Source organism: Anser brachyrhynchus (assembly GCF_964034855.1).
Source record: "Anser brachyrhynchus genome assembly, chromosome: 5".
Lineage (NCBI taxonomy): Eukaryota > Metazoa > Chordata > Aves > Anseriformes > Anatidae > Anser > Anser brachyrhynchus.
Window position 1 is genome coordinate 20,609,567 of NC_137699.1, and position 12,440 is coordinate 20,622,006.

Sequence of the window (12,440 nt, forward strand, 5' to 3'; positions counted from 1 at the left end):
CTGGTGGTTGATTTGCACCCTCTTGGGAAAGCTAACATCTCTGATAATGACAATGCAGAAACTGCAGTGTTGATGATTTGCTTTTCATTTTCCAAGTTTTGTAGGCTTTAATTTCTGACTGTCAGCTAAACCACTAGAGCATTGGTCTTCAAACTATGGTGTGTGTGACTGCAAACATGGGCATCTGCATATCAGAGTTTTTAACTGTTCAGCTGTTGTGTAAGACACGCTCATCTGTTTTAACTCAAAATAAGGTGGATTGCTGGAACTTCCTCTGAGTGCTTACAGTGGGATGTTAAACCAACTAACAGCCATTGCAATGGATTGTATTGGCAAGTAAGAGAAGCTGGGCACACTTCTGCTCGCTGTCTGCCGTAGTTAGTTTAGGATTGGAGTTGGTTGATGAAAAGAGGTGCTCCCCAAAAAAGGAGTGTGCTTGTCCGGGCATGACGGTGAAAAAGTATAGGGAGAGGTTTTCATTGACACTCCCTCACCTGAGAGAGGCAGATGGTTTGATTAGCATGATCCAGCCTCCAGCTTTTGCAGCTAGCCCATGCGCTAAACTGGCAAATGCCGATGTTCACCAATTACCTAAATTAAGTCTGGGTCACGCATCTCATCTCCTGTTTCTTGTTTGCTTTGAATGAATCCAAAAGTACTGCTAACAGCTGGAGTCCCTGCTGAGGCCAGCTTGATCTGCTCTGGAGCTGCTCCAGACAGTGCTCTGATAAAGCTTGATATCGTTTCAACAGGCTCTAGGAGGACCAGAATGATTTCCCTTCATTGTTTAAGGTTTCGTTTTAAATATTCTCCATGCCAGGAAAAAGGATATTTCACTTCTGCTTTTCTCCCTTTGCTGCTGCTACTACTAAAAACTTTTTCCCTTCTTAAAGTTAAGCTAGAGTGTGGCCAGAGCTTTTGGATTCTGTGGGAATTGTTCTACCGGTTCATCCCCAGGGGTTCTGTATGTTGTGGTTGCAAAAGGTGCATGCAGTAAATAAATAAATAATGCATCAATGTCTCAGAGTCGAAGCACGAGTTCTACTAACAGAACTATGTGTAGGGGAGGCCAGGGAAAACTCTGGCCTTAAGCCCAGATTTCAGTGGTAAGCAGAGCACCTAAATCACTTTAACAATCTATCCTGAAGTCTATTATTTTTCAGCATCTTTTTGATTATGGAGTTTAAGAAATAATAGCAATATTGGGTAGTTTGGGGAGCAGTTCAGTAATCTTGCAGTAATGTTTGCTCTCCAAACAAAGGCTTCCTTAAGGTCTCTCTAACTTTGTGTTAACACCTTGTTTAATATGAATCAGTCAACAATGGGGTTTTATTCCCTCTGTGCATCACCCCTCTGGTGGGATCGGTGCAGCTCTGCGGAGCCAGACTGTGCGCTGGCGGCGTGGGCGCACGTCCTCACGGCAGCGGCCATGCTGGCTGCGGGTGGAGGCCAGCATCCTGAAACCCCCGACCCCTCTCCCTGCCCTCTCAGCTGCCTGGGTCTTGTTCCCTGGCGTGCAGGGACCAGGTTCAGCAAAGGGTTATTGTTTTAAATGTTTGATGTAATCCAGCTCGATAGGTGTGGGCCTGCGTGAGCTGCTTTGCTGGCAGCTGGGACGGGGGGTTGCACGAGGGGGATTGGCCCCCTCAGACCACTTCTTCATTGCAGGTACAGCTGACTTATGGCTTCCTCCAGGCTTGTCCCTATAACAAACTTGTTTCCAGTGCTAGGCTGTAGACCGGCCCTTACAGCTGTTCTCAGGCTGACAGTGGAGTGTAAGCTCAGCTATGGAGCTGTTTATAGCGACAGAATGACGATAGAGCAGACAGGGCCTACGGCAAGGCACCTTGCCAACGGCAAGGCATGATGGAAGAGGGTTTATTACTGAGAATTAGATGCTTTTGCTGTTGTTCAACGTGATCTCCTGCCCCTGCAAGGCACCAGCACCAAAGCAGCTGTGGCCTGAGGTGCCTGGGTGAGGAGCGAGCTCTGTCTTACGGCTGCCTGCAGGTACCGCTCTGCTGGCAGCTGTGGGGAAGAAGCAAGGCCAATTCCTACATCACTTGAAATGCAGAGCCATATTTTTGTACCTGTAGGTGTGTATACATCCTAACTGGCCAGCTCCTTTTGCTCCTGCAGCAGAAGATCCATTGTGCTGGCTGACAGTGACTTCTGTCCAAGTCCCATCATGGCTTTAGCATGTGCTAGGAAGCAAAAAACAAAACCCTGGGGTTCTTAGACACAAACTTCAATTGTTCTTGGTAAATCCTATGCTGCCACATCTTCAATGCTATTATTGCTTGGTGCTTGGTGGATTATTAGGGACAGGTCATGCAAGTGGTGCACAATCACATCCTCTTCCTGTGGGAAAGGCACGTACAATACTTCTGTATCTAAAGTTAGGATGTTATGGTCTGGATGGCTGGAAAACAATGAGTAAAAGGTGTGGTTGGGGATGGAAGGTAGTGGTTAGTCAGTTATAGTGTATCCAGGGGCTGGTAACAAATGCAGCACCGCAGGGGTCTGTCATGGGACCAGTCCTGTTAACCTCCTTATCAATGACCTGAAGCAGATGGCAGAGAGCAATCTTATCAAATGTGAGATGACACCTAGCTGGGTGGACCAGTTAATGTACTTGAGGGCAGGGCTGCTACTCAAAGGGACCCAGATGTTCCAGAGGAACAGGCCAACAGGAACCTTATGAAATTCAACATGGACATATGCAAAGTCCTGCCCTTGAGAAGGAAGAGCACCTTGCAAGAGTGCAGGCTGGGGGCTTCCAGGCAGTTCTGCTCCCTGGGGACCTCGGGGGGCCTTGGTAGGCAGCAGGCTGAAAGGGAGCCCACAGTGTGCCCCTACACAGCAGCATCCAGGGCAATATTCCCAGGAGCCCAGCCAGTAGATCAAGGGGAGTGATCATCCTCCCCCTACTCAGCCCTGAGAGACCACATCTGAATGCTGTGTCCAGTTTTCTAACCAGACTTAGCCTGTCGTCTCCCATCACTCTTGCTGCTAATACTGGAGAAACGGAGATGTTGGAGGGGTGGGGACAAGACTTCTATTGCCACATTTTTAGTGGAGTAAACGCCATGGAAGGTGACTGGTGTCACTACCAAGTAGTCCCCGTAGTGAAGGAGCGATGCTGAGACAAAGATGTGGTATCCAACCTGCTGTTTGGCCTGCTCTTCCCTGCAGCCTGCTAAGGGTGCTAATGGTGTTAACTCAAGTTTAATATTTTTGCTGTAAAAACCCTTTTAAGACCTGTTGTCTAGAATTCAGTCATGTGGTTTGGAATAATTCATATTAAGCTTATCTCACCATTCAAGGTGAAATTTAAACGGTGAATTAAGCGATTATATCAGCAGCTCTGGAGATGATCAAAGAGAAGTATTCTTCTGAAAGCTGTTTGGTTAGTTCTGTGGCTCAGTCCATGAAAGCAAATGTGCCGCCCTGTGCAAACAGCACGAGTTGCAGGTTTTTACAGACTTTGTTCTGTGGACCCATACTTCCTGGGGAACCTCACTTTGTGTTGGACCATGGGGATGTATATGACAGAAATTGGAAGATATTAATAAAGGATGGAGGTGTAAGACGTGATGTCCTGGGATCACTTTCTGTTTTCATTTTGACTGGCAAATCAGTTTTGCAATGACTGCTTGGTTTTAGAAACCCAAGCAAGCTTCAGCTCAAACTGCTTCAAAGTCACGTAGCTTGTAAAGATCGAAAAGCTTGCACCATACATAACAGTATTTTAGTTTCATTCATTTTTTTATACTGTGAAATACAAAGGATATTTATTTCCCGCTTGGAATTTCACACCGGCTGATCTACCCAGTGAGAGAAACTTGTGTGAGAATTCCTTCTGGTGGGGTCTGCTGCAGCTTTTGGATTGACCATCTGAAAAATGCTGAGCTAAATTGGTGGTGGGATGATCAGAAAAGGAAAAAAACAAATCTCTGAAAATTTATTTTCCACAATCTTTACCTTTCAGGCCATGGTTGCTTGCTATCCTGGAAATGGAACTGGGTATGTTCGTCATGTGGACAACCCAAATGGTGACGGGCGCTGCATCACCTGTATTTATTACCTGAATAAGAACTGGGACTCCAAGGTGAGTGAGCCACAGGGCTGAGGCAGACCATGAAAGGACGATTACTTCAGAAACAGAGCTTTGGAACTGTTGGCTGCTCCTGTGAACTGTGGTGAACTTGAACAGCTGGTCCATTCTTCATTGCTTTACATTTATTTTTGTGGTGTTTATAGCAACCCCTTGGAAGTAAGAATCTGAACTGTTTCCTTATCATTCTCTATCCCATCCCACACACATACTGTTTTGTTGTAATAGAATAACGCTTCTAAGCACTGGGCTGCTGGCACTTATACTTTGTTTAGAGAAGAGACTAACGAAGCACTAGAAAGAACCATAATCTACTAAGGAGTAAGTGGATTCTGGGAGCAGAATAAAATGACAGCCCAAATTTGTGACTGTAGCATTCTTCATGTTGTTCCTTCGAGCTGACCTACAGAGGATCTTCAGTCAGCTGCACTTGTGGTTTTCATCCTTATGATGTGATGGGAACAAGCACGTGGCTTGGTTTGTTCTCTGCATCTTTGACTCCACCAGTGGGTCTCCTGGCACAGCAGTGTGCTTGTTTCTGCTTGTATTATAAAACAGTGAAGTCAGACTGGAATTTACTGTACCTTGAAGTTAGGAACAAAGTAAGGGTTTGTAGAATCGCAAGATGTCCTTTTACATTTTTTGTTGCAATGCTGTGCAACCATTTACCATTACTAAAAAGAACCATTTATATGGTTCTTTCTGCAAATAGCTCTGTTTTTTTCTCTGACCTGTTGTGCCCAGTATAGGTGGCTTCTCTTTAAAGAAACATAAATATTATGAACTCCCAAAAGTGAGCTCAGATTTAGAGGACAGTGCCACTAAAAATGACGTGCTGGATGAAAACACATTCTTTTACAGGGAATGTGATTAGGAAACATCCCAATACAATGAAATGAAGAAAGGAGATGTGGAAGAAAATGCAAATATCTGATTTACTTTGTGCACTGCATGCTTACTGTAATAGTGAGGAAGCACCCAAGTGGACAATAAGAAACCTCTCTGAAACCCATGATGCAGGTGGAGAGTAGTGCACGGTTGTGACCTGAATACTGTGCAAATGCGTGCTGGAGGAGATGCGCTATAAGATGCTCTATAACCATGTTGGTATGTGAAAGCAGCTGTGTGGCTTTAAACCCAACCTAACAGTTTCTTACTGAGGTTTGCATGCCGTGTGGAGGTACCAAGTAAGGTCAGTGCTGGGTTGACAGCATCTTCCCTGCACTTTGTGGTGCAGCGGAAAAGCCTCCAAAAAGTCCTCTAATAGCAGCAGGGCTCATCTGCATCTCTTACAATTTCTACAGTGAATGCAGATCTCTACACTTCTTCCATGAAACTGGCGGCAAATGGAAGGTGAGAAATGATGTGGTAGGGAAACCAGGCTATTTCATAAGCAGGGGAAAGAATGGCTGGAAGATTCAGGGAAAGTATTATTACACTGAATTCCAAATACAATAATAAAGACTTCATTCTTCCTAGGGTGTAAAAGTTAACTCATATATGATCGGATATGGGCTCTGAAATACCATGAGCATCTTCCACTTGCTGGGGTGAGAGTCTGATCTCACACTGGTGAAATGAAACATCCTTACCTCCCCTGTGGTATCCACTGCTTCTAGAGATGTGGCTGGGAACTCAGAAGTTTCCGGGCATTTGTGACAGGACCAATGTTTTCTTTATCTTGAATCATTTACTTTAGCCAGATGTTTATGCTGAAACATTACAAACTGTTTGGGAAAATCGAGGTGGCCAGGAGATATAGTGTACAGTTCCAGTGTTGTCATGTAGCTGTCTTGGTTATCATTAAATGTTTATTCTGTGTGTGTTGGGTGCTGAGGAGGGAAAAATAAGTCATTGTTCGCATGAATATGTGGGTGTTTATATGTGTAAAAAGTAACCTTTTCCTTCTCTTTCAGCTGCATGGTGGAATTCTTCGAATATTCCCAGAAGGGAAGTCCTATGTAGCAGATGTTGAGCCGATTTTTGACAGGTTGCTTTTTTTTTGGTCAGATCGAAGGAACCCACATGAAGTCCAGCCTTCTTATGCAACCAGGTAAGTAGTATATTTGAGGTTTGGCCAGGAAAAAGCAAAGCACTTTTTTGACCAATATCATGTTTTTTGTATCTAAAATTGTGGTATCATGTTTAAACACACACATGCATAAAAAAGATTATTAGATTTTGTATCTTTTTCTGATGGAAATATCTCATCAGATGAGGAATAGCAGGCATGAATGATAAGGTTCCTTATGTGATGGGGGGGGAAAAAAAGCCCTCTGCCAGTGACAGGAGAAGTCTTGCAAGTCAGGCATAGCTATTTAGCTGGGAGATGCTGGGTTACACTTTTGCCCTTGTAACACTACAGGGATTCTTGGGGTTACCATCTGTCAGCAGGCTATGAAAAGCTGATGTGACGTAGGGCAGCCCCCAAGCTGCCTGAAGGCATCCCAGAACAGAAAAACATGCAGAGGTCTGTAAGCTACTTTTGCCCTCTGTTACCAGGGGCTGTGCACTCTTTTGTGCTTCCAAGCAGAAATTCTCACCTATATTTCTGTCTTACTTGATAAAATGGACATTTAAAATGCTGTCTATATTTGTCTTCAGATATGTGACATTTGTATCCTATTTTTTATTTACTAATCCAGTTGTTTTATTGTTAGATTTCTCTTTGAAAATAAAATTTCAGAATGGTGCTCTATTCTATTAGCAAAAGTTGAAACAAACGTAAGATTTTTCTTTTACAGGTATGCCATGACTGTGTGGTATTTTGATGCTGAAGAAAGAGCAGAAGCCAAAAAAAAGTTCAGGAACTTAACTGGTATGACTCTTAGAAAATGTTCACCTGAAATATCAAATTGCATGGATTTTTTTTTCCTTTCTTCCCCCAAGGCAGAGACAGACTGGGAATAACTCTGTAGCTAGATGGGTATGGCATTCACTTTTTTAGAAAGCTTTTTCATCTCTAATCAACAGTCAGTGATTTTTATGCCAAGTGGGAAGGTTGTGAAAGAAGAAAATTAAGGCCTGGCCTCAGCATCCCTCGTGAGGAATGTGGAAGAGGTGGCTCTTGACTTTTTTTTTTCTCCCAAATGTGCAGCTGAGATTGTCTTACCTTAGGTAGCTGCTCCAGTCACTGGAAATCTCCAAGCTCTTTTGTTATTTGGAAGCATATTTAATCTCCTCCAAACGTTGCTTAGCACAGTCATGAGACTTGCATAAACAATTTCATAATTATGTTCTCTAAATGTTCTAGCTGAATAGGGCCTGTCTTCTGTATTAATGAAGGGCATCTGTGGACTGCAGTAATGCAAAAGGGTTTTGTCTTTTACTTACAAGTAATTTCTGTGTGGGCACATTCATAACAACCCCAGAATGTATAGATTATGAGTTGGAAAGAAACTAAGTTCAGAAATACATATAGGTGTACCTTTAGGCAGGCAGTTGCTAGCATAGCTGTGATTGTGGTGCACTCCAAGACCTGCCTAGTTTCAGCTGGGTTTCACAGATGGCTGACTTCAGGCTCAGAGACATTTGTGCAGAAGCCCAGGACAAGCTGACCGCAGCTTTCCTAGCTGCAGTGTCTGGTACTGCACTACTGGCATGCAAGTAGTGGGCGAGTGTCTAGATGTGCTCTGATACCCTATGTTCATGCTCAAAGGTATGCTGGTTAAGTCTTCAGGGACTGCCGCAGGCAGTTCCTCAAAATGCAGTGTTGAGAGTATTCCTCTCTTTTCAAATGTGTGCTACACAGCTGGAGACTAGCAAAATCGTAATTAGTCAAATACTTTTCAGAATAGACTGCTGTCATTTCTGTAGCTGGCAGGCAGAGCAGATAGAGGCTTCACCCATCATGAGCAAGGGGCCAAGAGAGGGGGGAAAAATTATTGCAAATCCAGAGTCTGAAAGTTTATTGGCTACTTGCATACTGCACGACTTGTATTCAGCTTCAGTGGGGTAAACGTACAAAACCTCAGGGTAACTAACTTGTTAACGTGTTGATTTGTACAAAATTCAGTCCATGTAATGAACTTATTTCAAGAGTCTCAAATGGGAAGTGCTATCCATTGAAAATAAACCAACTTTATTCTGTTTGATTTTTGTATGAACCTTACCAGAACTCTCTGACTTAACCATCTTTTTGTATCTTTTTGATGTAGACGCAAGGAAAAGAGAAGCGGCTCTTAATGAAGATTAATCAACTGTTTCTGAATTTTGTGAAGAAATAAGATCCCAAAGATGATTTCCATTTCCAGTGGACCATGGCACGTTCTTGTTAGGCACAAGAATGCACTGGTTGTGTCTCTGTCTAGTGTGTGCATCTTACATTGACGGTACTTAAGGCAGCCTCCTGTCATGCCCTGCATCTGGCAGAAGGAACCCTTGTTTTCTGTTTACCTTTTGCTGGAAAAAATAACCAGGGTATTAATTTTAAAAAAAAAAAAAAAAGGTAGTGGCTCAGCCAACTGGCTTTTGATCGCTTTGTAAGCAAGATAACAATCATTGGAACTAGTGGGAAAAACCTGAGTCTTATTTGCACTTTATAGAGAGAAAAAAAAAAAAAAGAAAAATCTAGCTCAATGGGAAGGAGCTTTACAAGTTTATAATTTGTGGCAGACTGCTGATGGCAAGGAGAGATATTGGAAATGTGATACTAAAGTGGATTTTTGTAGAGTGTCATTTATGGTATGTCCTAGCTGAGCCTATCAATGGACTGCTCATCGCCTTGCTGTGCAGAACATTGGCTCAGCTCTCCTGTAGCATGACTTTCCAAACAGACTTTTGTATTCAGTCATCGCATTTCCTGGAGTTTGATCACTTTTCAAAAGTCGTGTTAGAGCTGTGCAGTTGCACTGCCCTTTCTGTCCCAGGCTGGAGGGGGAAGTGCTTATGCATCTGTCCACAGCTTTGTAAAACCATTTCCTTTCTGTTCTGAGCTGGATTGGTTTTATGTTTTCTATTTTCACTGTTTGGTAAAGCAGCTATTACCTCCCAAAAGTCTGAACTTGGAAGGCTGATGGCACACAATGTGTTGGTACTAAAGGCCAACAGTATGCAGAGTTTGTCATTTTAATGATTTTTCCATCTACTATATCTTGTATGACACAGATGTGAATCTGAAATGAAAAGATGTCTGGCAGTCTAACAAACATGAATAATGGTTGACTTAGACTTGATTTCTATGCTGCTTATCCTTAGTTAACACATTTGTTTATCTTTGCATGTGTATGTAATTTCAATGAAACAGTGATTCCGTTTCAATTGGTCTTTTATGCCAGGTAACTATTTCTGTTATGCTCAAGCCATGAGAGATACAACAGATTAGAGTTATTCAATTGGCAGAGCACTTTTTTCCTCCATTATTTTTCAGAACTTATTAACTCAGCAGTTGCTCATCGAGTCCATCTCCTATCTGCCTAAGCTTCTACAACCAGCACTTACTATGCAGTTCAGAACAGCTCTTAACGAAGCTGAGAGCTAGCTGTGGATGTATTTATCACTCACACTAATTGTTCTCAGCCTAATATGCTCACTGATACACATGCACTTGCATTTATTTCTGTCTCAGGTTGTCAGTGTACATCAGGCCCTACTATTCCAGATCCCTTCTTTGGTGTCGTGTATTTTTGTGCCACCTGCCCACAGTGGCAAAGGTGGTCTGCCCAAGCTGCCAGTCCCTGGACCAGTCCACCACACCGGGCTGGTAACGGGCTTGAGTCTGTTGCACCCCGGCTAGGGAATGAGCAGTAAGCATGCAATGGCTGCTATTAACCTGTACTGACAGAAGGGTAACAGCTACATAGGACAGAAAAGAAATAAATTCCTGGTCGTTAAAAAAAAAAAAAAGTAATAGAAATGGAGTATTTCTTAAGCAGTTCTGTCTTAGAAAAAGCTGGACATCCTTCAGCCTGTTTTTGAATTTTGAATGTAAATACAGTAGTGCTAAGAAACCCCTCATCCTTTCTGGCTTCTCCCAGAGATCCAGCTGTGGTCGTATGGACTGGACTTCATTCAGCCTGACCACTGTGCACCTTAAGAGAGGAATATGAGGGAACTTGTGACAAACACTCTTATAACTCAAAGCTAGAAAAAGACAAGTAGTTTAATAAATGTCCTTTGATGTTAAAAAGTTATTTTGCTATGCTTGCAACTAAATAACACATTATAGACTTGAAGGAAACTTGACCATAACTTGAAACTCTCATTCTGCAATGTTTGTGTGGAGAAAGTTAGGTCTCTTCCCCGAAAGTGAGAGGTAGCCCTCTGAAAGATGGTAGGTGTCATTCTCTGACAGGGGCAGCTAGGGAATTACTATTTAAAAGGCAGGAGAAAAAAAAAATCCCAGCCTGTTGTATTACTATGCAAAATTAATAATGGCACATAAGTTTTAAGCTCCTACATGATTTTAAAGGGAGCAAAGACAGCTAAAACAGAGCAAAGCAAGTCCTGCTTTGTATTTAGAAACTTTAAAACAGTGCACTAGAAAGAGATGTTAATAAAAATCTCATTGGAGCCTAGAACAATGGAAAAATGATGGGCCAGAAGGGGAGAGGACTTGTATAAAGTTTGAGAAAGAAAGGTACTTTGGTTACCACTGTAGCTACCGTCTGTCTTCAGCAGTGGGCAGCAGTGTGTGTCATGGATGGAGGATGGAACAGTATAGGTGCATTTATTGTAAATAAACTACATGTTTTCATTATTAGCCTATGTCTTCCTGGCCTAGATAGAGGAGGGAAAGCAATTATCCCATGGCAGAGAGCATTGCCTTTTCCTTTAACATGTATAATGAAACAGAAAAAGCTGAGGGCACAAGGCTCTGAAACCAGTTCCTGTCCTCCATTCCAGACCTCTGCCCCATTTCCAGATCAGTAGCATCATCTCCTTGAAGATGCTGTAGCTTAACTGGGTGGTGGTGGTGGTGGTAGGGAGTTGGTCATGCAGGAATCCAGTTGTGATGTTTTTTACGTAGATTTCTCTTACCTGTCTCTCAAATTGTTGCAAACTGCTCTGCGAGAACGTAATTGCTTGGAGAATCGTGGGGGCAGCAGCGTGCTGCGGTACAGAGGGCATTTCAAGGAGACTCTTTCCTTTGGGTTTTGTCTTCATGGCGAGGTAGCTGAAACATCTGTGGTCAAACAGCACTTGTCATCCAGTTGTGAAAAAGAGTATTTTCCTCTAAGGCATTTAATTTCTAGTCCTTTTGGTAATGTGCCTTCAACATTCCTATCTTGTAAGATGTTACATGTCATGTGCATGACATTTGAATTTATCGTGGCTCTTTAAGAACTATGGTTGCCTTTCCAAATGCAATTGCATTCAAACTAAGGAGCTTTGGAAAATACACAAAGCCACTAAGCCACAATTTCCGACAGGTGGGGTTTGTTGTGCAGTGAGGAAAAAGGCCAGGAGACAGTACTGAAAATCAAGAGACTATTTGTATTAAACCTATAACCAAACTTGCTGGCCTTTTGGGCACAGTAGCCTCTAATCTCATTTTCTCTAGATTACTTATGGTTCTGTGATGAATGGCCTCAACAAAGTAGTTTTTAAAAACAAGATTCACTCTGTTTTCTTCTCTCTCTCTCTTTAAACAGTTCTAGTCCTTTACTATTGAGTTTTTTTAAATTTGTTGGAATATTATATATAATATATATATTTGTTGTTGCAAAATAGCTGGCTCTAACACCACTTGCATCTAGAAGAAAATGTATCTATTTGCAGGCAAATAACTAGTTTTACTTTGACTGTGATGTACTCCCAGCAGATATCTGAGAGTGAGTTATAACTACATCTTCTCTTGTCAGGTTGTATGCTGGTCAACAATGCTGGCACTTTGCATTGGATTGATATGGAAACCTGTAGTAGTATTTTATCATGCATCACATTTTGTGTTCCTGTTACTCTTTTAAAAAAAAAAAAAGGTGGCAGGAGTCAATAAACACTGGGTTGTGTTAAATGTGGTCCTGTGTAAATCTTTTCGGTCTTGTCTTACTGTGGCCAGGGTTTTGGTGGGCACAGGTGGTGGCATGTAGCTGGGTGAAGCATGGTGGCACTGCACAGAGCTGCCACTGTCCCCAGCTGCCAAGGCAGAGCTCCATTTGCTACCATCAGTTTGGTACATTCCCTTGGTCACTCCCTGCTATTCTGAAGTTATTTACTTTGCTAGTGACCCTCTTCTTGAAATGCCTATTTGTTTTCACAGTCTTGTTGAACCAGACAACATTCTCATGGTTCATTTGTCATATGATAGGTTTTATTCTCCCTTTGTCATCTGGTAGGTTTTATTTTCCCTGCTACTTCTCCAGGCAGAAGCCCACAGTTTTCT

The 12,440-nt window shown here is 42.6% G+C and overlaps 1 protein-coding gene across 1 annotated transcript in view; it reads left to right on the forward strand.

Moving 5' to 3' along the window:
* The window catches only part of EGLN3 (egl-9 family hypoxia inducible factor 3), a 28,658-nt gene extending 16,583 nt beyond the window's left edge, over positions 1 to 12,075 (forward strand). The window contains exons 2-5 of the mRNA XM_080595580.1: positions 3,992 to 4,111; positions 6,034 to 6,170; positions 6,862 to 6,935; positions 8,275 to 12,075. Coding sequence (XP_080451706.1) covers positions 3,992 to 4,111; positions 6,034 to 6,170; positions 6,862 to 6,935; positions 8,275 to 8,312 — 369 coding nt within the window. The 3' untranslated portion in view covers positions 8,313 to 12,075. The remainder of the gene's footprint in view (positions 1 to 3,991; positions 4,112 to 6,033; positions 6,171 to 6,861; positions 6,936 to 8,274) is intronic.
* Positions 12,076 to 12,440: the final 365 nt, after the last annotated feature.